Consider the following 27,437-nt stretch of genomic DNA (forward strand, 5'->3'; position numbering starts at 1 on the left):
ATAGTTTCAAAACTTTAAAATTAAATAGTAATGCAGGTCTAAAATTTATCTCTGTTATTTATTAAAGTCAAAAGAAATATCCAATGTATACTAATTTAACATAGATTGTATTTATATGTATATGTAGTAAATTAAATTTCATGATTTTTTTTTTTCAGAATAAATGCAGTTATATCAAGATAATGTGATGAGTACTTCAACAAGTGTGAAAATTCCAAATTTTGTGATCTAAAACTATTCTATTGGCCTAATATATAGTGTTCATTTAAATATTCTTTTACTTAAACTAGTGATATTTTTATACAGTTACTGAAGTGTTAGAAATAGTGTAGTGTGATTTAGTAACTTAGTATCTAGTGATATGCTGAGAAGAGGATCCCGTTCATACTGTTGACATACGGTCAGTATAATAAATAATTAATCATATAAATAAGTAGACACACACACACACATATATATATATATATATATATATTTACATATATACGACATCCACCATATTTTTCTCTAAATCGCCTTCATTCCAATGCATTTTCTCTCTTATATGCAGTCTGAAGTTCAGTTTTATGTTCATATGAGCTCCCGTGAAAACCTATCTGACAAGATATTTTCACACAATGCGGAAACATGAAAAATAAAGTGTTCTTCCAGTTCTACATAACCTTCCTGCCTGTTATTTTACATTGCCAGGAAACTTTTGAATTTCAGTCTCGCAGATTGCGCTCATTTAGCTTGTTGTTCCCATGCGTCCCATTTCGCCGCTTGTTAAATTGGATGTTAAAAATGAATCGTCATAATTTCCTTGTATTAATATTTATGGATGTTTCATAGCGATATAAATAAAAGTTATTCTTTGCTAAAAAACACGAATCATATTACTGGTTTTGAGATAAATTAATTTATTTGACTAAACAATAAACAGAAGAAATTAAAAAAAATCTTTGCAAAAAAACAAACAAAATTTGCTGGTTTTGTTAATAAATTAATTAATTTGTCTAAAAACAAACAAAAAACCAAATTTATTAAATAGTTCGCTAAATGAGTCCAAATATTTAGCAAAAGAATGGAGGGATTTTGGTTAAAATCCACCATGGATCTTGTGAGGATCTTGTAATAGAGACTTATGAGAAACTAGTACGAATCTAATAAGAATAAGAAAAGGTGCCGGTAAGAATCTGATGAAAACTTGAGAAAAATTCAATTGGAATCTCAGTTGAATTTAGTTAGAATAATAATAAGGATGTAATAATATTGTATCAAATTTGGGAAATGATATATTAATCAATAATTATATATTAATTCAAATTTTACTATCTTACTTCCTTAGTTCTTGTTGAATTTCTCATTTTAAGCCATAATGTACAATTGGTTATCAATAATTTATAACATTGATTTTATTATTACAAATTAGATTATTAGCAAAATAAATAGAAATCCATATTTTCTTATGAAATTCAGATGAGGGGGCGCTCATTAATCACGAGATGTTTTTAGGGGAAGGGAGGGTTCCACAAAATATCACAAAACTTCACGTGGGGGAGGGAGGGGTATAGTAAGAAATCACGTGATCACCAGAAATCACCAGAATTTTTTTAATAAAAAACATTTTCAAAAAGAAATAAAAAAAATACAATTTTTTCTCGTAACTAAAAATACACGTGATGATTGGTAGGGTAGGGGGGAGGTTCTAATTTTGAGTATCACCATCTATCACCAAGGGGGAGGAAGTTCAAAAATCCTTAAAAAATCGATCACATGATTAATGAACGCCTCCTGATCTGCATATTACTGGTAATGAGATTAATATGAATATTAGAAATTTTATTCAATATTTAATATAAAATTTTTACTGTCGTTTTTATTAACTTTTCTGCAAATTATTTTGCTCAATTTCCAACCTTGGAATCTATAAAGTAAAAATTACTAACTATAATTAAATTAATAAATAAGTGCATAACAAATGAATCATTTCCTTATTACAAATCTGTTAAAACACATTTTTTGTAGAGCTTGAAGTTATTTATCTCTATCAACTAGTTGGTTTACTATTACGGGGTTTACTATGATTTTATTTAAAAATAATGCAAAAAAATATAATTTTGCACAAATTATCGGCTGTAAAACTTTGCGAAACAACACTAGACTTAATAGACTTAGAAGAAGTTCTTGATAGGTGCTTAATGACGACAATAATCTAAGATATATTTATACAAAAATCAGTTGCTTTTTTTATTGAACAATTGATAATTTCATTTATTAAAATTCTTTTCATATCTAAAATTTATTATCCATTGAAATTCTGTGTCTTAAAATAAAATTTGCATACAAATTGGCGAAATAACAAATATCTTACGAGTCTATTAATATTTCATTGTCGGTGAATTATACTCGTTTTTCCTTTTTTATTCCAATAATCTTTTTTGGTTCAATACACATCAATGTTTGATTCCATACTCTTTTCAACATATTCAGGGCGCTCCGGTCTTGTTATATATCTTTATGTCTTGCATAAAATATTTTTCGCGTGAAAGATAGCATCGTTTTATCTATGAAAGGTCGATATTGCCTTCATATCTTTCGCCATTTACAAAATATCGAAGATTAAATCGGGTGGTCAATATAAAATTCAAAAAATACAATATTTCTATATATATATAATACATTTAAGAAATAATGTTATCCTCTGTAGTTATTTGAAAATCGGTTTAACAGGACAAATGGTGGAATACTAATTTTAAGTAAAAAGAAAGCTAAATGCTGAGTACATCAAGTATTTAATTAAATACTTGACTTGATTTGTTACTTATGTAACAAATAAATTTTATTCCAATAATATTGTACTCAAATAAATAAATCGCTTGGTGCCAGGTGCACTATTAGAATTTCCATAACCTTCATACTACTAAAGTTTATTGTTTGGACAAGTTTTGTGCTAACTATAGAAAATAAGATTGAATTTTATATTTTTTAATTAAATTAATTGTTTTAACGATTTCTGTCAAAGTGAATCATTAGCTTTTCTAGTTTTGGAGACCTAAAATGTCTGTCCCAAGTCATTTGACCTATATCTCATTTACCCCAGCAAATTTTCCTCCAGCTTTGCACCTACTAGAACGTACAGAAAATAAAATTTTATCACTATTGATAATTCATAAAGATGTAGAATGATGTTCTTTACTTTTGAAACAGGAATTATGGGAAGTTGAAATTTTAACGATGCATGCTTTTATATCTTGCAATGGTAGGCAGAGCCTTCGAAAGCGTTAATGTTTTATGCCAACTACATTAAAGTTTTCATAAAGTGCAATAAAAGAAAAACATTATTTGGGGCTGTTTCTAGTATAGTAGTCTCGTAGAAATAACTATGGTAATATTTTATTAACATATCAACATAAAACAATAAACGAATGATATGAAAAATTTGTTGTGAATAAGTCATATTTTGGAAGTGTAATATTTTGTTAATTTAAATACTAAAACTATTAATTTGTTAATATTATTAAATTTTACTTAGCTTTAAACAGAACCAACTACCTAAAATATATGGAGATATGCCTATTAAAAGTTTCCACCGGACTTGAAGATTTTTGAGATAATTACTTTATTGATTTTCATATATTATTGAAATCATTATCTAGGAACAATCATTAAATTAGTTTATAAATTATTAAGATTATATATCAAAAAATATTGTTTAAAGTTAAATATTTTAGTTTTTGCACATTTTATATTTTTAAACAAAGGTATTCTGACAATTAGTTCAAATAGATATCAATTTCAATAAAATGAAAGTTTGAATTTGGAATTAACACAAAATCTATATGGCAAAAATTAGTATTGAGAGTGATGCAAAACTTACATTTCAAAGGAGAAAATAAAATGCACTGCGATCAAACTTTGCGGAACATCGTAAGTTAATCAGATAAAAATAATGACATTTTGTTTACTTTTTTTGTTTTATGAATATTTTGTTTTTTATTGATATTAGCCAACCCAACAAAGCTTTCACGTATCTTTTACGGTTTAGCTTATAGTATAGAATCTGTGTGAATATTCAAATGTTAAAATGCAAAGTGCAGATAGATTTGAGCAATTATGTACACTATTGGATCTTTTCACAAAGAAGTATTAAACATCGTTAGAAAAGTCTCGAATTTCTTAGTTTTTTTCTCATATATCGCAACTTTGTATTTTAAACGGTTTGGCCTATAGGCGAGTTAGTAATTCAAGGAAAATTAGAAAATCTTGAGAAAATTATATGATAATCATATATATCGATTTATATGTCGTTTTATTCTGCATCTTTTATTTATGTTGATTCATCTTTATGCATAATAAAATTAAAAATAAAATGGTATCAAGACTCTAGAGAGAATGAAAATTAAATATTTATAACAGGTCCTGTGCTAAAAGATTCTAATTTTTCTAACAAATATTATTAAAGCTTGAAAAATGGATAATTAAAGTAAATCTAAATATAGAATTTAATGTAAAGCACATATGTGTATCTAAAAAAGTGGTATAAAATAATTTTTGCCAATCCATTTTATTTTTAATTTTATTAAATTTTAGAGTATAGAGAGACTAGATATCTGAAAGAATATGTTCTCTAAAATTATCTCCTAAAATATATGTTCAGCTACAGAATGTAAAATCCATTATAAACATACATAACATAACTTAATTTTTTTTTTAAATTTTTGAAATGAATAATTTGAATTGGAGTTGAGTAAATAAATGATTCTTATATATCATTGGATTAAATTAAATTTTGTCTATTTCTTCACCTTTACCTTACTTTTTCAAATTCTACTTCATTCACGTAGCATTATTCACTACTTTATTTTTTCTATCTTCTAATCTTCTAATTCTATTCAAATAAATTCTTTCTTTACTTCCTTATTCTAATTTTTTATCTTCAAAATTTTATTCCATTCAACTCATGTTCTTCTTTATTTCTTCATTCTTATGTTTTTTATATTTCAATCTAGTTCTAGTTCTACTCAACTCCCAGCTTCCTTTATTTCTTCATTCTTCTTTATTTTTTTCCATCTTCTAATCTTGTTTATCATCTTCTAATTCTATTCAACTTATTTCTTTCTTTATTTCTTCATTCTTGTTTTTCATCTTCTAACTTCTTATTCCATTCAACTTCTATTTTCTTTTATTTCTTCATTCTTATGTTTTATATCTTCTAACTTCTAATTCTATTCAACTTCTTAGATTCCTTCCTTTATTTCTTCACTCTTACATTTTATCTTAGCTGTTCTAATATATTTTTTTTATTTCTAATTCTACCCAACTCTTTTTTTCTTTTATTTCTTCATTCTTCTTTTTTATCTTTTAACTTCTTATTCCATTCAACGCCTATTTTCCTTTATTTCTTCATTCTTATGTGTTTTATCTTCTAACTTCTAATTCCATTCAACTCTTAACTTTCTTTATTTCTTCACTCTTATATTTTATCTTGGCTGTTCTAATATATTTTTTTCTTTCTAATTCTATTCAACTCTTTTTATTCTTTATATCTTCATTCTTCTATTTTATCTTGGCGTGTTCTAATCTATTTTTCTTCTTACTCCTAATTTAATTTAACTATTCAAATTCTGTAATTTTTAATTTTAACAATGTTAATTTATCTTCACCATCCAACAATTTGTATATTTGTAGGATATAATTAATAAAAATGAAATCAACTTCTTATTCCATTTAACTCCTATTTAGTATTTACCTTTATTTCTTCATTCTTATGTTTTTTATTTTCTAACTTCTAATTCTATTCATCTCCTAGCATCATTCTTCTATTTTGTCTTGGCGTGTTCTAATCTATTTTTCTTCTTACTTCTAATTTAATTTAACCATTCAAATTCTGTAATTTTTTTACACATTTTGTATTATTTACAGGATATAATAAATAAAAATTAAATCATTTAATAACAATGTGTTGACCGCATTGCAGAGGAGTGTCAGCATGCAGTGCGGCGCTCTGTTGTCGCTGCTGGCGGTCGTAGCACAGGCGTCGCGACGCCGCGAAGCGCCGGCGGCACCAGCCCCCGCGTACGCGGACTTCGACGAACAGATGGGACCAGAACTGCCCGATGAACACGGTAAGTAAATAAACTTTTGAAATAAGAACGAACGATAAATATAACCGTTGTGAATTGTTTTAAGAAAACTTGTGGGTGTTTTTTTTAATGTCAGTAAGTTTTCTTGTAAATTTTGGGTAATTATAATAACATGGGCTCGCCCGTAGGTAAGCGGTTAAGAGCGACGGGGCCTGAATCAGAGGTCCCGGGTTCGATACCCACTTCGAGCAGCCTGTTGTCAAGCAGTAGTGATAACAATTTTCACTTGGAAATATAGATAGCAATATGTTTCCAAGTGAAAATTGCACTCACCCAGTAGTAGTGATATTAGTTTTTACTTAAAAATATAGGTGGCTATATATTTCCAATGAAAATAGTCCTGATCTGACATTGCTGCATCAATAAATATTCGCTCTATCACAGAAATTTACCAATAAATTTATCGTACAGAGATGAAACAACTGTTTAGGTTGCCGTCAATACAGAACAATAACTAATAGAACTCTTAACTTCTCATCGCTGTTTAAAAAATGGTTTGAAAATATTACATATTCACTTTTCACGTTGGGCTCGCTCGTAGGTAAGTGGCTAGAACGACGGCATCTGGATCAGGGTCCCGGGTTCGATTCCTCTTCGAGCAACCTGCTGTCAGACAGGTGACAACGATTTTCACTTGCAAATATAGATAGCAATATGTTTCCAAATGAAAATAGCCCTCACCCGACATTGCTGCACTAATAAAAATATTCGCCCTATTATAGAAATTGTAATAATAATATATCATACGGAGATGTGGCAACTGATTGGGCTGCCATCTGTCTAGTATTGAAAACAGCACAACAGCTTATAGGATTATTAGGTTCTGATTGCTGTTCAAAAATAATTTTAAAAAATAATTAAAATAATAATAATAATAATAATGTACGTTGTGTCAGAACTCATTCATCTTTAATACGGTCGATTTAACGTTGCAGTTTAGGTTTATATTATGATTATAGTTACTAAATTTTACAGGTTTTTTTTTCTAATTATGTTGCAATTACGTTGGCCTGTCATTGCACTCTGATAACTTTTCAACTAAATTTTATATAAACTTTAGTTATATAAACAATAATAACTTGAACTAAACATAGTCCAAATGTCAATTTTAAGTGATTGTGAATATTATTATACTGAAATTGCAACAAATTTTACGCAAGATCAATTTTTTTTAAATTAGCTCCAGAGCATTTAGTCACATTTATAACTTTCTTTTATTTTACGTTATCTTTATTATATCATATACTATCCTTTATAACATCATACATTATTTTATTATGTCATATGTTATCTTTATATATCCTTTACTACCCAATTTTCTTTATAACTGTAATTTCTTTTTAACTATAATTCTTTTATTCTTATTTTTTTCTGATTTTTTTTTTAATTTTATCTCACAATCAGTTTAACAACTCAGTTTTACTTCACTCACAAAGAGTCATCTTCTTATCTTCTTCTCTCTTCTTCTTCTTCTAATGCCACTCAACTCCTCTTTTTTTATTTTTCTTCATTCTAGTGTTTTTTTACCTCCAGTTCTCCTATCTTTCTTTATTTATTCATTTTAGATTTTCAACTCTTATCGTTTAACTCCTATCTTCCCCTATTTTTTCATTCTTGTTTTATATCTTCTAACTTCGAATTCCACTCACGTCATATTTCCTTTAGCTCTTCACCTTGTGTTTTTTACTCTAGCTTCTAATTATATTCAAGTTCTTCTGTCTCGCTTTATTTCTTCATTCTTCTTTTTTATCTTCGCATGTTCTAATCTATTTTTCTTTTCAATTCTAATTCTATTTCAACTTTCATCTTCCTTCATTTCTTTATTCTTGTCTCTTTATCTTCTAACTTCTAATTCTATTCAATTCCATCATCCCTTATTTCTTCATTTTTCTGTTTATCTCGACGTGTTCTAATCTATTTTTTGCCCGTCACACTAAATCAAATTGTTTGTTTGAATTTACACACAAATAACATTGCTAACCAATTTCATAACATATATCATTTTCAAATACATCTCCCGTAACGCATTCTAGATTGTAATAATTAGTTCAGCAAACTTCGGTACGCAAACATAAACACAAACTAATTATGAATTTTAGCAAAATATCAAATTTCATGTACTATAGAAATATATCCTGTTTATGTGTTTTATTTATCCACACATTACAATGCTTTGCAACCGCATGTTAATTAAAATATGCATATGATTGAAAAATGCAAGCTTTCAAATTAACCGTGGGGTAAAAATATGAATGCAGTATTTATATAATAAATAGAGCTTGCAAATGTTTGTATTATGCAGTGCAAATATGCTAGACAAAATAGTAGAATAGTATATTCCACATTCGACTCATTTTTAAAACATTTTTAAACCTTTCAAGTATAAAAGATATAAAAACTTCATGATTTTTAATATGTTCAAAATTTCTTACATACAAATTAATATTAAAAAAAAATACTAAGTTTAATAAACACGGATTTATATCAAAAATTTGCAATTTATTAAATATGATAAGAAATATATCAATTAGAATTTTATATATATTATTAATAAAATTTATAATTGATTAATTTTCTTCTATAACATCTATTTTTAAAGGTGCCTTGGTGTCAAGATCTAACGAATTATATTGCCTATAACTTAAACATGAATATTTTAAAATTCATCGTAATGAATTTCATGTATTTATAAAAATTCACATATTATATTCATATTTACCTTATAATAATCAAATAAATATAAATGTATAAATCAATATATTCATGAAATCGAGCAACTTCTTCTATATATTAAAAAACTTTTTTATTTTAGAATGAAATTTACATATTGGTAGAAGATCGTGTCATTCATAATTCAAACGTATATTTAATATATATATATATATATATATATATATATATATACGAGCTGACCCGGCAATCGTTGTTTAGACATAAAAAATATTTCTAGAAAATTGTTAGTATCAAAAATTACTAATTGATTGTGCTTACGTGGAAGTAAGTGGACAGTTCAACACATAACTCAAAAAGTATTACTAAAAAAAATTAATTATGATTACGATTTATTATCTAATTTAAAAAAAATCTTTCTTTAAAATTGCTTTCATGGAATTTAATACTGGTGGAACCAAACTCGAATCTATGTATGTATTATAACCAGAGTGCATTATTTTATCTGCTTTTGTTCTGTTCCATGCTGCGTATATATTTTGAAAAAATAATTTACACAGAAAGCTTATCTTTTTGCAGAGTTTTCACAACAGCGACTAAACGTGATAAAAAGCGCGCAATAACGCAATAGCTTTAAAGAAAAAAGCTTTCAACGACCCCGTGTTTCTCTTTAACATAGAGATCCCTTTACATTTAACGTATTACTTCTGCCCTGCAGTTATGATCGTGATAAAAGTATCGTTCATACAATTTGCCAGGCAAGAGCAACTACTGGGTATATGAGACTATTTTTTTTTACAAAATTCAAGAGATTAACAGAAGCTGATAGGATTTGGTGATAATAAATAAAATGAATGCAAGGGGGTATTCTGGTCTAGAGGCATGCATTTTATGCGATTTTTGAAAGGCCGCAAAAAAGGCAAGCTATATTTTCACTTTTCAATTTTTGTCACATGTTATTAATTAATGTTTTGAGAAAATATACAAAAAAAATAAAATAGGTAAAGTTTTTGTTATCTAATAGTTAAAGTTTTAGTTATTTAATAGTTCATTTTAGAAGATGATGAAGTGGGCAGCTCAAAAAATTTGGCACATAATCATATTCATACCTGGAATATTGTCTCAATTGTATGAACTATCATTTTTCACAAGATAGCTACTGTCTGTAAAAAAATACAACTATTTTTTATATTCTCGATTTTCTTAAAAATAATAAAAAACTTAATTTAGGGATGAGCGTAGTTCATACTAATTGTAAGGAAAAGTCTATAAAAAAACTCTTTTAAAAACTAAAAACTTTCAAGTAAATGTACCCAGTAGAAGTTAAGATATTGTGGGCAAAAATAAAAAGATTAAAACAAACGCATTTAAATTTTTGCGGAAGGAGGAAACTGAGTAGGATTATCGTAGCCAAACAGGTATTTTTCATAAAATATTTAATCAAACAGGTATTTTAAAATAAAATTGCAATCTGAAAAAAATTCTTGTTCTCAAATTCTTGAATATTTAGTTTTTGAAAATATCCAAAAAAGAAACAAATGGATTATTATAAAATTCTAAAATAAATACCCCAAAATATATGTAAATTATGTATTTCTTAGCATGATAATTTAGTTTAGGATGTTGCAATTTATATAAACTTAGGGGCTAATTCTCGGATAAAATAGAAATGTTATGGTGATGCTTGTTACGGATTTATATTTGTATGAGTTGGTAGTGAAAAACTGGCAAAAACCTATGTATCAGAGGTTTTACACATAAAACTTAACTTCTCAAATGTTTTATCAAAGAGAAACCAGAAAGTTATTACTTATTGTATTGCACAGCAAATACAAAGCTTTTTGACAATTCTCTAATACCATATCATACGGTGATAGACCCGTAACATAGCATTACTATAACATTTTTATTTTATCTTAGTATTGGCCCTTTAATTACTTATTTATAAACAAACCGTAATCAGTAATACTAAATATCATTTCAGTCTTTTCAGTAAAATGATTTAACTTTTAAAAGAGTTCATTATCAAATGCGGATAGCACACTTCTTGACATTTTCAACTCGACCTGTGAGCAAGAAATTTATAATTTATATTCGGAATATTAACGAGTATGCGTGCCAATAGGCATTCCAGTTATGAAATTGTAGTACACATATTAAAACAATAGCTACTTGACGGTATCGAACGTTAGCTGAGCCAACGAATGCCGTGACATGCCACTATATAAATTATAATGTGCAAGCACTACCGCGCAAAAACCCCATTAACCAGTTTTGTGCAAGGGTTTTCAATGACTCGTTTTAATTTTGATATAGTTAATTTTTTCATGTTAGATACATTAGCGCAATCTGAGATTACATGAATGAAATAATGATTAGAAGAAGTTTGTTATAGTATGACTAGAGGAAGAATATGTACCTATAGAATGTTTACTTTAATGTAATAATTGGTAAACTTTGAGATGAGGAAATAATTTATATACAACTATATACATATTCACATACGTATACACACACTCAAATAATATAAATATTTTGCATGATTTAAATTTTATGAACTAAGGGCTTCATTTTTAAAAAACAAAAAAAAATGTGTTTTTTTTTAATTTTTTCTACGTTTCAGGGATTCTACTACTGTTTTCCTACATACTCACACTGATAAGCATCAATAATGTAAATTTGTTCGAACAATCATACTTCATTTTTAACTTCCCGAATTTTGTGCGACGATCTGCCAAGCCATTTCTTAGCAATTTGAAAAAAAGTGTTAAACTTTTCGTCCACATTTAAGCTCATCCTACCGAACCGATTTTAAAAAATCAAAGAATGTTCGAAAGATATTAGTTGGGAATGGTACTGATTAATTTTAGGTGAAAATCTATCGAGCCGTTTTCTTGTAATGAACTGTTGAAAAAAAATTAAGCCGATTTTCATGGAACTTTTTTTGGCGATATACATCATGGTCTTATAGAACTTACTGTAATATTACGACAGTAGTTTAATTTTAAATATTCGTCAAACTTTGCTACAAATATTATCGTTTTTTTTAAAGTAGGATTGATGAAGTATATTATTTACACTTTTTTTTTGATTAAGTCGATTATTTACACATATTGGGAAGTTCATGTAACTTGCCTCAAGGCTAAATACCAAACCAACCTGTTCTCCCTTTCTTTAGACCCTATCTCAAAATAATTTAGCTGTTATGACTACCGTACCCTGGCACAACCGTATCCAGTCTCTCCTATATGTTAACAATTTGCTTGCCTACATTTGCTCAGTTTTTTGCCACATTGAAGAGTGTACAAGTTAAATATACCACAAAAATAAATTTTTTTCTTCATTAATTTTTTTATTGAATTTAGCATCCTGAAATTCAAAATTTTGTTGGGCATATATGGTAGTAAAAAATATGTTTAGAATGATGAAGTTATCCCGATTAATACGATGAATATAGAACAAAATTGAATCGAATCCGCAGAGCTTTACACCCAGTAATCCAATACCCATCGAATCGGGGACAAAAACGGCAATATCCGGAACACATATGTACATATCATGGTGCGGACATATAATATTGCGTCATATCCGTTACTGGCGAGACCCTATGATTAAACATAACACCGGCATATAGGGATTATAGCACTGGAGAGCCGCGGGCTATAGCTGTTTCTCGGCGGTATCGATAAATAGGTTACGTTCGATCGTTCCAGAATAGGCTTCCGCTTCCACGCTTCCACCCAGTGCGAAATTCATGGTTTGGGTCATGCATTAGCGCGCCAAATCCTTTGTTTATCACAGATAGTGTTTAACAGAGACGCAGAACCTTCTTGCATAGTTTATTCGGGTAATTACATCATTTGTAATGGATAAGCACATTTATTAACTTCCCGAAGGAGAAGTTTATGTTTTCATCAAAAAATCCGACTCGTGAATTTTATGTTTTCTCGACGTTTCAAGCCATTCTGAATCGAATGAGACCGAATTTTGGACAAAAAGTATGTGTGTGTGTATGTGTGTGTGTGTGTGTTTGTGTGAACAGATTTTTTGCCGTAAATCGACGTTTTCTCAAAAACGGCTGGATCGATTTTAAAAATTTAAAAGCCATTCGATGTATCTCGATGAGGACTAGCGTTTCTATGTTTTGTGCGACGATCGGCCGGGCCGTTTCTTTGTAACTCGCAGAGAAGTGAAAAATTTTTCGTCCACGTTTTAGCCCGCAATTCTGAATCGATTTTGAAAATTCAAAAACCGTTCGATAGATATTGACTGGGAATCGTGCTGATTAGTTTTTGGTAAAGATCGGCCGGGCCGTTTTCTTGTAATAAAGTTTAAAAAAAAAATTTCGACGATTTTTATGATTTTTTTTGACGGTAGATACCACAGTCTTGTAGATCATACTAAAATATTACGGCCCTACGACAAGTCGTTTAATTTTGAAAAATCGTCAAAGTTTGCAAAAATTAGTATCGTTTCTTTGACATTTGACAAAATTAAACCTTTGATCAAAGTTTTCTCAAAAACGCCTGAACCGATTTGATAAATTTAAAAGCCACTTGATGTATGTAGATGTGAGACGATCTACCGAGCCGTTTCTTTGTAATTTGAAAAAAAGTGTTAAACTTTTCGTCCACATTTAAGCTCAAACTACCGAATCGATTTTAAAAAATCAAAAACTGTTCGAAAGATATTAATTGGGAATGATACTGATTAGTTTTAGGTAAAAATCTACCGAGCCGTTTTCTGGTAATTAACTGTTGAAAAAAAAATTTAAGCCGATTTTTATGGAATTTTTTTCAGCGATATGTACCATGGTCTTATAGAACTTACTGAAATATTAAGGCCTTACGACAAATAGTTTGATTTTAAAAATTCATCAAAGTTTGAGAAAATAAGTAGCTCTTTTGACATTTGTTAAAATTAAAATTAGACTATTTACTTGGTATAATGACAGAGTACTTGGTCTTGAACATAATAAACCATTAAAGTCCTGGAAACTGGTTCAATTATAAAAATTTATTGATTTTTGAAAATTTGCTTTTAGAAAATACTCCGAGTCAAAGTGTTCGTTCGTTTTCAATTATGTGTAATAAATCCACTCGGAATACTTATAATCACTCATAAATTAATTTATTTCTTATTGATTAAGTCGATTATTTACACATATCGGGAAGTTCATGTAACTTGCCTCAAGGCTAAATACCAAACCAACTAGTTTAAAATAGTTTTTCAGTTACGTAAAACAATTTTTTTACATATTTAAAGGCACGTAGAAATGGTTTGGATTTGGTAGAAAAGATACATTCACGAGAATTAAGCAATTAAACCGGTTAAAAATATCGCCGTGATAGATATGCAATTTTCATAGCAACATACGTGTCCAAAAAATAAACATTAATTTTGGTGTTTATTTAATTATTTTTCATAGCTTAGAAAAAATTTCAACGGAATCCACTTAAATATATATTTAACCTTATTTCTCAATAAAAAAAAAAGAAGATTTTGGTCTATCTATGTTGATCGGGCTATGACAAGGTGCACACTCCCGGACGCGATCCCACTACTGCTCGCCACGGAGACTCTTGGCTGCTGAGTGTCCTCTCTGGCCCGGTACGTCCCTCCTTAGACAACCTGAACACCCCGAGCTCCCCCAGGGTGCCCATGTCGATGGCGAGCTTAGTGCGGACGTCCAGTCAACATGCACAACCAGGCCACAGTTGTTCCCAACCTCAAGACATCCTCGAAATCTGACTTCCGAGTAGCCGGATTACAGGAGACGCCACGCTCCCAGTCGGGAGGAACTGTTCTCGTTGTGAATTTGACGTGAAAATGTATTTGAATGATCGAGTAGATTATTTAACATTTACAGAAAAGAAAGTATTGTAGAAGTGGAACCAATGATATTAGTTCATTAGTTAAATAATATCTTGAATAATTATTTTACTAAATCAGGTTTATACTTCATAATTCTCATACTCTTGCCAAATTGATAAAAAAACTAGTGGGGTGGGTGGCATCGTGCCTTAAGGCAAATTACTGGAACCGTAAAACCCGTACCGTAACGAAATGTTCGAGGATTACTGAATGTTTTCAAATAGATTATTATAAATATTGTAACATTGTCTAATATTTATAAGAATTATATAAACTGAATTGCAAAGTTGAAATTATTTGTTTAAAGTATATTAGAACTGTAGTCAGAATTAAAAATAAAATTTGAATTATTTTCGATATACAAAAAATTAAAAAAAAAAAAAAAATTGAAACAAATTTTTTTTTCCAAAATCAATTATTTTGTTAAGACAAGCAGAAAGTTCTTTGAATCATTCAAATCGGACGCTTAGTTTTTTCAAAAACTGCCATTTTTCACATATTTAGCTCCGTATCTTCGAAATGGCTGGTCCTGCCTTTGCCAAAAACTAATAAACACTTCTCCCAATCATTACTAATTGAATGTTTTTTTGATCATTCAAATCGATTACTCCGTTCTCTCAAAAAGTCGATTTCTATTTTCTGCACTCTTTGCTGCGTATCCTCGAAACGGCTGGACCTGCCCTTGCCAAAAACTAATCAGCTCTTTTCCCTATCAACAGAAATCGAATGTTTTTTGAACCATTCAAATCGGTTGATCCGTGCGCCCGAAAACGTGACTGGAAATTTGTATTCATACATACATACATACACACATACACATCCATTTTTTTCTTAGGTATGCCAAAATGTTCAGAAACCTTCAAAACGTCGAGAAATGTAAAAATTTTCAATTTCGATTTTCGGCCCATTACAATAACTTACCCTACGGGAAGTTAAAAATACTAGCTCTTAGATTGAAGAATGAAGAAAATACTATAAGCAAAAGCCAAAAATAATTTAATCTCCTATTATTTTAAAGGAAAGTTTATTTTATTATTAGACAATTCATTGAAGACATAATCAAACACTCTTCAGACCCAGGCAAAATATAATTAAAGCTTACATTTCTATTTTTAGTCTTTGCTTTGTTTTCAATATTGATATTCTCTATCCGAATGTCAATTGTATCAAATACATAATGTTATTTCGCATTCAGTATATTTTCGATCACATTTAACCGTTTTAAATGTTCGTGACAGACTCGTATCTATTTGTTTTGTTATTGTAAATTTTGCGTGGCTAAATGGGTCAGATATTCATTTTCATATTTATAATAGCAGATCTTTATATAGCATGAATATGTTGTTATTTACCTTCACGTAAATACAAACATTATGTTTTAAATTTGTCATATAGAAAAACAATGTAAAACTACATTTGAAGTAATTTATTTTTAATATTTTTTTATTTTACAGGAATATATTCTCCGTACATGGGGCATGGCGAAAGTGTGCGAGTTTTAGACCCTGATCTGGGTACATTGGAGTTAGGTGAGGAAAGGGAAGCCAAACGCCACAGAGAATACAGGTCGTCGACAGGTAAAACGCGGAGGGAAAGCTCTCGGCACCCCGAAGATGATCCATTAGTAGTCAGGACTAACAAAGGACTCGTCAGAGGTAACTTAATGAAGAAAATTTTATTTGTATCTTTAGTTCGTTTTTTCGGTATCTGTGATAATATCCATTTGTTTATTAAGTATAAATATTTTCTTGTATTTTTTAAGAAATATGCAAAATTATATATTTATATTATAGGATATATTATTCATATATGCACTGCAATAGGGAATGCAATACCGGTTTACCGGTATACCGAATTACCGTTAAACCGCCCGGTTTTTCGGTGGTATTTTTACCGTTATTTACCCCTATAAAATAGTATTTTATAAAATTTTTTAAATATTGGAGATTTTGCTATTAACACATCGGACACAGACAATTTATTATATACAGTTTATTATAATAATGTAATATGATCTTTTATAAGTTTTTGGTCTTTCTTACTCATAAGTTAGTTTTTGGTGAAAAGTACTCAATATACTCGATAGTGATAACTTGTTTTATTTTATCGTTTTTATTGTTTAGTTGAATATAGTTGTAGTTGTACATACATTTTTTTTATATTTGTACTAGTAACTTTCAATTTTGTTTATGTTTGTTTAAGATAATAAAAATATCGGTAATTTACCGATATTACGGTTTTAAAATGAAAAATTACCGAAATACCGGTATTGAAATTTTCCATCGGTATTGCATTCCCTACGCTGCAACATTATGCAGATTTCACTAATTAGACATGAATTTTGAGACTCCACAAATAGGAACCCAATAAAGTAGTGGTTTATTCATATTATTTGTCAATTCCGTCATTTGTCCATTTATTTCACAGGTACCACGTTGACGTCATCGACGGGCAAACACGTCGATGCGTGGCTCGGCATACCGTACGGCCGAAATCCTTCCGGGGCGCTACGCTTCCGACACCCGCGGCCGGCTGATCCTTGGCAGGGCGTCCTAAATGCCACATCGCCGCCGAACACGTGCGTTCAGATAGTCGACACGCTGTTTGGAGACTTTCCTGGTAAATACACAAGATTCTTGAATTCTTAACAATTATCAATGGTAGTATCGTCATTTTTTAAATGGGCACAAAAGTGGCTAAATCGGTTCAAACGTAAGCTAGCGCCAACTAGTCTCCGTTTTGCTCGTTCAGTTTTTGCCATGAACAAAGCTCGACATCAATCAGCTTTGATGTCAAATTTCCACTAGAGGTTATATATCTCGATATAATTTCAAGTGGAAATCGCCTTTCATGGGCATAGCTGCAACATCCCATTATATGATAACTATTAGACGTAAGAGCTAATATACGCCACAGATAGGATAATGGTTAACCGATGAATTGCCTCTCATAAATCATTAGGTTAAGTCTTCAACAAACAGCTTATAGGACATGTAAGGTTAAGGGGGTATTCTAGTGTAGACCGATGAATTTTAAGACATTTTTAAAGTGTACTATCCATTGTTTTACCACTTGTTTATTAATATTATTGAAATACAAAACAAAAATTAAAAAATAAAAAAGTTGAAAATTGTAAAAACTGGCAGCTGATGAAGTGGATGGTCTCAAAAAATTGGCACCTTAGTCTTGACATGATTTCAGCCCTCCTAGTCATCGGAAATACAAAAAATAAAAAGATTATTAATCTACAATGATGTCGCAATCGCCCGAACTAGCGATGAGCAAAAAAAAATTTTTTTACAAATTGGCGACTGTTTGAAAAAAAGAGTGTTTTTTCTGTTTTTTGAGTTTCTCGAATTTTTTTAGAAATAGTAAAAATTTGAATTTGGGGATAATTCTAGTTCGGGCTATAGATAGGTCTATAAACAAGACTCTCTGAGCATTTCAAGTGAATCGGTCGATTAAAACTCGAGAAATCGTGTCAACAGTACTGAAAAAGTCTGTTCTGAGAAAAACGCATTTAAAGTTTTGCGTGAAGCCAAACCAGTATGGAGACCGGGTCAGTAAAATGCCTATATCTCTGAAAATAATTCAAATTTTCAAAAACCTTCTCGTACCCATATTCTTAGATAGTTAAACTTTGAAAATATAAAATTAAAAAAAATCGATTTTATTGAATTTCTACACTAGAATACCCCCTTAAGTAGTTCTTTTCTTTTCTTTTCAAATCTCTTAAATAATCGATATTCTCAAGATTTATCTGTGTCTGCAGCAGGTGACTGCTTTAATTTTTCGTTGAAATTTGATGATTCTATAGTATTTTTCATATTTCATATTAGATTTAAAATAGCAACTAGCAAGGCGTACGATTGCTGCCAGAAAGTCAAAGAGCTTAATTGATTGAAACTATAATGTATTGACATGATATTTAATTTACATTATGCAAAGTTATACAAGTGTCATAAAATGTATTTTGTGAAATAATAAACTTACAATGAAAAATAACTCTATGATAAAATGAAAAATTAATAAGAGTATGTATAAATTTATAAAAAATCATTATGCAATAGAGTAATATCAAGAAATAATATCACAGATCGATTATTTGAAAAAAAGTCAAACTTAAATCCAAAATCTATAAGAGTAATCATTTTTGTTCATAAACATAATTTTAACTAGACTGAATTACTAAAACAGTATAAAGTCATTCATCATTTCAAATGTGTCATTTGCTCCTTACTTTGATTGATTGTATGTATCATCTGAATTAGGTGCAACGATGTGGAACCCAAATACTCCTATATCAGAAGATTGCCTGTACGTAAATGTTGTGGCTCCTAAACCTAGGCCTACAAATGGTCCTGTAATGTTATGGATATTTGGTGGAGGTTTCTATAGTGGTTCTTCAACTCTGGACGTATATGATCCAAAAACGTTAGCCGCAGAAGAAGGAGTTCTGGTAAATAAAATGCATTCAAATGTTAAAAACTTCATTCTAGCCTTTAATCAGCTTACCTCAAAATACAGACGATCTATCATAATGAAAAATTAATGGATTTAACTTGGATTTATTGCACATTTTTTATAAATAAATATTTATTTTTATAATAAGTAATTTTCTAGTGCATAAACTTTCACTATATTTAATTTTTGTAGTTTTTTTCATCTTTTTTTGATTTAAAGAATTCCAAATTAATACAGTATTTTAAATATTATTTTGAAATACTGATTCCTTCAGAACCATTGTTTTAAAAAATTCAAAAATATATTTTTAAATAAATATATTTAATGTAGCTGTGTCCCTTACCCAGGTGGTTTCAATGCAGTACCGAGTGGCCTCCCTCGGTTTCCTATTCTTAGGCACTCCTGATGCACCAGGCAACGCAGGCCTCTTCGACCAACTGCTAGCCCTGCGATGGGTGCGTGACAACGTCCGAGCATTCGGCGGTGATCCTGATCGAGTCACACTATTTGGTGAAAGTGCTGGTGCCGTTTCAGTGTCTATGCATTTACTATCACCGCTTTCTAAAGATTTGTTTGCTCGTGCCATATTGGAGAGCGGATCTCCTACTGCTCCATGGGCTCTCAGAAGCAGGCAAGAGGCGTTAAATAGGTCACTTTTGCTTGCTAAGACTGTGGGTTGCCCTCATTCGCCAGATGATCTTGCGGCTACAGCGGAATGTTTAAGACGTAAGTTGGATAATTATAATACTATTGTCACTTTTACTTACTTTACTTTAAATGATCGTATACTTCAAATGTTATGCGTGAGGATTGTAGTTTCCTAAAATCTAGTGTAAGAATCAAAATATATTTGTATACAAATATTTATTAACACATCATTAAGCACACGAACAATTCTAAGTTATTTTTTTGAAAAAAAAAAATAACTATGTTATAAAAAACATCCCTTGTGGGGATCGAACCCACGACCTTTGGATTAGAAGTCCAACGCGCTATCCGCTGCGCCAAAGGGACATGCTGTGCCTAGTGTGTTTCTCGGAAGTTCTCTTTTTTCATTTTACTTATATTAACTTATTTTATTCAAGATAAAATACTTAGCATTTCAGGTGATAAGCATTATGTAATATTAAATCATATTATTTTATTACCTTATTAACTTCCCGTAGGGCAAGTTATAGTAATCGCAAAAGAATCGAAAATGAAAATTTTTATATATTTTCACGTTTCAAACCTTCTGAACATTTTGGCATACCTTAAAAAAAATGGATGTATGTGTGTGTGTGTATGTGTGTGTGCGTGTATGTGTGTGTGTACGTGTATGTGTGTGTGTTCGGATACAAATTTTCGTCGACGATTTCGGGAACACGAATGAAGCGATTTGAATAATTTAAAAAACATTCGATTTGTATTGATAAGGAGACGTGCTGATTAGTTTTTGGCAAAGGCAAGTCTAGCCGTTGCGAAGATACGGGGCAAAAAGTGCCAAAATGGTAACTCAGTTTTTAAGAGAACGAAGCGTCCGATTTTAATAATTCAAAAAACATTTTACTGGCATTGACAAGATGAAGAATTGATCAAATTTTCATGAAGGCAGGTTTAGCGGATTTGAAGATCTAATAAAAAAAGTAAAAAAATGCCATTTTGCAGTCAAAAATGATCATTAGACATATGCACATCAAATTATCAGATATTTTATAGAGATTTTAACAATAAGTATAAATTTTGTTTACTGTCCTATGGGTTCCCTACCAATGTTTATTTGTTAGACGGCGACGCGGCGCTTACGCGCTTTGACATTTCATCTCTATGCAGTTAAAGCAGTACGATTGCTTTGAATAAAATTTCAGAATTTTCAAAATATGGCAAAATTAAGAAAATTTTTTTTTTCAAAAAAAAGTAATTTTTTGTCAAATTTATAGTTTCTCAAAAATCTAATTTTTTCGAAATAATTTTTTTTCCGAAAATGTTAATCGTTTTTAAAAAAAATAATAATTTTCGGTACGGGAAGTTCCAGCAATTTGCCTTAAGGCACGATGTCATGCGCTCCACTAGTTTATTCTTATGGTTTCAAAATAGAAATAAACAAAAATAATGAAAATAAGAGAAAAATAATCACATTTTGATCAACGCTCTAGACTGTACTAAAAAGCTCATAATTTTCAAACTACACTTTAATCATTTGTTCTCTAATTTTTTGTTATCACCTCGTTTCGGTTTGGCATTGAGTTCTGTATACTATATCGTAATTTCAGGTGATAAACAAAATGTGATATATATTTTTATAAATTGAGAAAATAATAATAAATTGTGATAACAATTCTATAAGCTTTTTATCTACGCAAAATATAATTTATGCGCTTTAACAAATTTATGCACATTTTAATCAAATATTAAAAAACGTACAAACATTTTGTTTGCGAAGTTATACGAATTTAAAGTTTGACGATTTTGATCGTCATGATTTTATTCCGAAAGTTAAAAATCGTTAAATGCAGTTATGTAGAAAATTTTATAAGCTTTTCATCTATGTAAAATAAAATTTATGTGCTGAAATAAATTTTTCCACAATTAAAATAAATGTCGAAAAATGTGCTCGCAAAACAATTCTTTTCGATTATTTACCCCTTTCATGCAAATTGCCTTAAAGCAAAGTGCCACTTACATCTAATTAATTTCATATTTAACATTATATATGTTTAAATACTGATCAAGAATCTCTTTGACCACTTTTCGATTTATTTTTTTCGTTATAAATCAAGGTTTTTTGAATTTTAATACTAATACTATTTGTACTATTCCTTGAGAAACTCGGGCTTCTTTGATAAACTTCTTTCGTTTATTTTATCCTTGTTACTGAAGAAATAAATTTTATATATTAATTGGAGTATATTAACAAATTTTTAGAATGTTGTTCTGCGACCAATCACAATACTCGAAAATGACGTGTGTTTTTAGCGCTAATTGTGATTGGCCAATTAATGTTGTTCGTTTTTTTTCGTTTTTCTTCGGCTTTTTTGCATAGTCTATAAATAGGGGGTGCGCGAAGGAATTCTTGGCAGTCGCCGGCCGAGCCGGCGCCGGTGTCACCTCGGGTGGCACTGAAAGCCCCCGGGGCACCAGACCGGTCGCTCCCTTTGGGACTGGACTGGACAGGAGCTCCGGGGCCTCCGCCGGAGACTCCCGGCTGCGGAGACTCCTGGCCAGCGGAGACTCCCGGCTGCGGAGACTCCTGGCAGGGAGACTCCCGGCTGCGGAGACTCCTGGCCACGGAGACTCCCGGCTGCGGAGACTCCTGGTCAGGGAAACTCCCGGCTGCGGAGACTCCGGCTGCGGAGACTCGGGCCAGGGAGACTCCCGGCTGCGGAGACTCCCGGCTGCGGAGACTACCGGCCAGGGAGACTCCCGGCTGCGGAGACTCCCGGTCAGGGAAACTCCCGGCTGCGGAGACTCCGGCTGCGGAGACTACCGCCAGGGAGACTCCGGCTGCGGAGACTCGGCTGCGGAGATTCCGGGCCACGCAAAGAATCCTTGCCACGGAGACTCTGGGCGTCGGAAAAATCCAATTAAAATTGTAAGAATACAATTTGAACGTGCTTTCGCAGCCGGATCCCGCGCCCCGCGACCCGGGATCGTCGACCGGGGTCTCCTGGCCGGAGTCTCCGCAGCCGGGAGAGCCTTGGCCCGGAGTCTCCGCAGCCGGGAGTCTCGGTGGCCCGGAGTCCCGCGGCCGGGATCCTCTGGCCCGGAGTCCGCAGCCGGGAGTCTCCTGCGCCGGAGTCTCCGCCAGCGGGAGTCTCAGCGCAGCCGGGAGTCTCCGCAGCCGGGAGTCTCCCTGGCCAGGAGTCTCCGCAGCCGGGAGTCTCCGTGGACGGAGTCTCCGCCGGAGTCTCCGTGGCCCGGAGTCTCCGCAGCCGGGAGTCTCCTGGCCAGGAGTCGCAGCCGGGAGTCTCCGTGGCCCGGAGTCTCCGCAGCCGGGAGTCTCGTGGCCCGGAGTCCCGGGAGTCTCCCTGCGGAGCTGCCAGGAGTCTCCGCAGCCGGGAGTCTCCGGCGGAGTCCCGGAGCTCCTGTCCAGTCCAGCTCCAAAGGGAGCGACCGGTCTGGTGCCCCGGGGGCTTTCAGTGCCACCCGAGGTGACACCGGCGCCGGCCACGGCCGGCGACTGCCAAGAATTCCTTCGCGCACCCCCTATTTATAGACTATGCAAAAAAGCCGAAGAAAAACGAAAAAAAACGAACAACATTAATTAGCCAATCACAATTAGCGCTAAAAACACACGTCATTTTCGAGTATTGTGATTGGTCGCAGAACAACATTCATCTAAAAATTTATTTAATTGTAAAAAAACATCTCGTTGCTCATCTCAAGTATAATGGATAAATAAATTTTGATGGTTATTTTTTATAAGGAGTTTTTAAAGTATATAAAGTTGCTATAGTTCGTTATAGCGTGTTAATAAATATTGTAGATCGTTTAATTGTAAACACATTTTCCGAAATAAACATTCGTTTACATTAAATGGTCTAAAAGGTAATAAAGATGTAAAACAAATTAGAAATCAATATGTTGCCTAAAGAAAAATGCGTAGAAACGATAACGATAATTTTTAAAAACAAAATATGAATGTATTTTATTAAGTAAGGTATACATTAATGTATACCATCACAAAGAAAATTTTATAGGCTGTACAAAACCCTAATTTAATTATTAACAATTTATACAAAAATATTGTGTAAAAAATATTTTTTCAAAAAAGTGCACTTCTTTTACAACGTTAATAAATAGCTACTTGTGTTAAACAGAAACAAATATATTTATACATATATAAAATTCTTATGTTCATTACTTACATTGATATTTTTCAATTAAATTTCAACTTTTGACAATAATCCAGACCCGCGAAATTTAATTATTAGTAATTCCGGAAATACTTAACAGACCAAATTATATATATTTTTTTTTTATACAAAAAAAAGTTCTTGAAAAAAAGATAAATATATATATATATATATATATATATATATATCTTTTTTTCAAGAACTTTTTTTTGTATATCGAAAATAATTCAGATTTTAATTTTAATTCTGACTAAAATTCTAATATACTTTAAACAAATAATTTCAACTTTGCAATTCAGTTTATATAATTCTTATAAATATTAGACAATGTTACAATATTTATAAAAATCTATATGAAAACGTTTAATATTCCTCGATCATTTAATTACGGTACGGGAAGTTCTAGCAATTTGCCTTAAGGCACGATGTCATACACCACTAGTTTTTTTACATAGCCCACAGGGTAGCTCTAGGGGGACATAAAAATACATTTGTAATAATATTTAATATAATAATACAATTATATTATTTTATAACATAACAATGCATAAAATAATATTATAAAATCATCAAGAAATTTATAAGATAATGTTATATGATGAGTTAAAAAACCTTACTATTTAGTTTACAGACAATATCAAGTTTCAAAAAAATATATTATATATTTTAGAAAAAGATAGCCGGGACTTGGTAAATAACGAATGGAATGACCTAGGCATTTGTGAATTTCCGTTTGTGCCGGTAGTGGACGGCGCTTTTCTTGATGAAAGTCCACAAAGAGCACTCAAGCGTGGAAATTTTAAGAAAACCGATATACTCACAGGAAGCAATACGGAAGAAGGGTAAATATTTTGCTCGGAAACCAACAAAAACATGTTTTTATCCAAACACCTAAAATTTATTATGGAATCAATAGGAACATATCAATTTTTAAATGCATTATTGGCTGAATCGATCACAATTAATAGATAATTACTTTAATTTCAATGTAGCAGCATATCAATTATATATTCCGTACTACTATCCTAACTAATACTTAATGACTTTATAATTAAATCGTATAATTTCTATAGTTTGGTATGGATAATTTAATCGAACCACTTAGCGATCTAATTTGGATTTGTTTTTGAAAATAAGGTTTAATATTTCTTTTACTAGGTATTATTTCATCATCTACTATTTAACCGAGTTGTTCAAAAAAGAAGAAGGCATCAACGTCACACGTGAGCAATTTTTGCAGGCTGTGAAAGATTTGAATCCACGTGTAGGACCAATAGGCACCCAAGCTATAGTATTTGAATATACTGACTGGTTAGATCCAGAAGATCCACTAGGAAATAGAGATGCTTTGGATAAAATTGTCGGAGATTATCAGTTCACTTGCAATGTAAACGAATTTGCGCACAGGTAAAAAAATCTGTATATTTCTTCTTATTTTTAGTAAAATCCTTGTTCTTGATTTTTTCGTTTGTGATGAAGTTAAAATTATTTTTTGTTTCCAGGTATGCATCTGAAGGTTTGAACGTGTATATGTATTTATTCTCTCATCGTTCCCGAATTAACCCTTGGCCACGTTGGACGGGAGTTATGCATGGGGATGAAATTAGCTATGTGTTCGGAGAGCCCCAAGACTCCAGTCGCGGTTATACCCATGCTGAAGCTGCTCTCAGCAAGCGCATGATGCGCTATTGGGCAAACTTTGCCAAAACGGGGTAAGTGTAAATTGATAAATATTGTAAGTAATATAGTGATAAACACAAATTCATCAAATCTGCTATCGGGAAAATTTTATTGTTATATTGATCATAGTTAATATATGGCTTTTACCATGTCTTAATATAATGAATAGAATTTTCTTTAATCATATGTCCATTTATTTTGTATTACCTGTCTTATTTACTGTAGGGATCCTAATCCGGGACCAGGTAATGAACCAATATACTGGCCTAAGCACACAGTCGAGCATAAGGAATACTTGACTCTAGGCGTGAACGATTCAGAATTAGGAAAAGGGCCAAGACTTAGGCAATGTGCATTTTGGAAACAGTTTCTGCCACAGCTTATCATTGCCACGAGTAAGTATATTACGAAAAAAAACTATTATTAAATATTAATAATTTAATAATAACTAGCTGGTACTGGTATTTTGCCTTGAGCCAAGTTACATGAACTTCCCGATATGTGTAAATAATGGACTTAATCAATGAAAAATAAATTAATTTATGAGTGATTAAAAGTATTCCGAGTGAATTTATTACACATAGTTAAAAACGAACGAACACGTTGGCTCGGAGTATTTCTAAAAGCAAATTTTCAAAAATTAATAATTTTTATAACTGAACCAGTTTCCGTAGGACTTTAATGGTTTAGTATGTTCATTAAGACCAAGTACTCTATCGTTATACCAAGAAAATCATCTAATTTTAATTTTAGCAAACGTCAAAAAAACTACTCATTTTTTCAAACTTTGATCAATTTTTAAAATTAAACTACTTGTCGACCATGATATATTTCGCGGAAAAAAGTTCCATAAAAATCGGCTTAATTTTTTTTTCAACAGTTAATTACAAGAAAACGGCATGGTAGATTTTCACCTAAAACTAATCAATTTCATTCCCAACTAATATCTTTCGAACAGTTTTTGATTTTTTAAAATTGATTCGGTAGTATGATCTTAAATGTGGACCAAAATTACAAAGAAACGGCTTGGCCGATCGTCGCACAAAACTGACAAACAGTAGTCTTCATCGAGATACATCGAATGGCTTTTAAATTTTTGAAATAAGTTCAGGCGTTTTTGAGAAAACGTCGATTTACGACAAAAAATCTGTTCACACACACACACATACACACATATACATACTTTTTCCAAATTTGGTCTCATTCGATTCAGAATGGCTTGAAACATCGAGAAAACATAAAACTAGCAAATCGGATTTTTTAATGAAAACAAACTTCGGGAAGTTAATAAATAGTCAAAGGATCAATGTATGGCAATTGATACTTAACTTGTGTTCCTGTAATTCTGTTGAATGGATCATATATTTACGTACATACTTTTGTGTTAATTTCTGTAGATCAAATTTTTAAAACCATATTATAATTTACAGAAAATACAACTGCTTCAGTCCGAAGCGAGTGTGTGTCCGGAGTTCCTGCACCATCAGCCTGCGGAGCAGTCATCGCCCTCTTCCTGCTCCTCTGCGCTATATTGCACAGATCGCCGCTCTAAAAGATCGAACGACGACAGAATCGACAAACCATCGATTAACTAAAACAAAATGTAAAACATGTGAAAATGTATTTTAATACATTTCAATGCATTCATCATATATATCAGACGTGAGGCACGCGGCTTAATATAATCTATAGCGGTTAACCCTAAGAAACTAATAAAAAATTGAATTACTCTTGCATACTCTAGTGCTTCTGCTTGAGACTTGGATCTGTGACAATACACGATTGTGCG

The 27,437-nt window shown here is 31.5% G+C and overlaps 1 protein-coding gene and 1 non-coding gene across 2 annotated transcripts; one reads left to right on the top strand and one right to left on the bottom strand.

Annotated features, from left to right (window-relative positions):
• Positions 1–310: 310 nt before the first annotated feature.
• Positions 311–27,302, top strand: LOC113370702 (acetylcholinesterase-like). Its single transcript, XM_026611396.1, has 11 exons — positions 311–400; positions 5,960–6,107; positions 16,124–16,324; positions 17,097–17,288; positions 18,941–19,128; positions 19,481–19,859; positions 24,639–24,810; positions 25,127–25,375; positions 25,471–25,680; positions 25,874–26,043; positions 27,079–27,302. The coding sequence occupies exons 2-11, from the start codon at positions 5,972–5,974 to the stop codon at positions 27,198–27,200; spliced, it is 2,019 nt and encodes a 672-aa protein (XP_026467181.1). The 5' UTR covers positions 311–400; positions 5,960–5,971; the 3' UTR covers positions 27,201–27,302.
• On the bottom strand, positions 20,075–20,147 carry Trnar-ucu. The gene has a single exon. It is a non-coding gene; the product is annotated as a tRNA-Arg (tRNA).
• Positions 27,303–27,437: the final 135 nt, after the last annotated feature.

Source organism: Ctenocephalides felis, unplaced genomic scaffold (assembly GCF_003426905.1).
Source record: "Ctenocephalides felis isolate EL2017-DRISC unplaced genomic scaffold, ASM342690v1 CF-g0.4_SCAFFOLD_01492, whole genome shotgun sequence".
Lineage (NCBI taxonomy): Eukaryota > Metazoa > Arthropoda > Insecta > Siphonaptera > Pulicidae > Ctenocephalides > Ctenocephalides felis.

Excerpts from the sequence above, each read along its gene's own strand:
- LOC113370702 (XM_026611396.1), top strand. The coding sequence starts at position 5,972 with ATGCAGTGCGGCGCTCTGTTGTCGCTGCTGGCGGTCGTAGCACAGGCG. Across the intron at positions 19,860-24,638 it reads TACAGCGGAATGTTTAAGAC|AAAAAGATAGCCGGGACTTG; the intron begins GTAAGTTGGATA and ends TATATATTTTAG. Across the intron at positions 25,681-25,873 it reads GCAAACTTTGCCAAAACGGG|GGATCCTAATCCGGGACCAG; the intron begins GTAAGTGTAAAT and ends TATTTACTGTAG.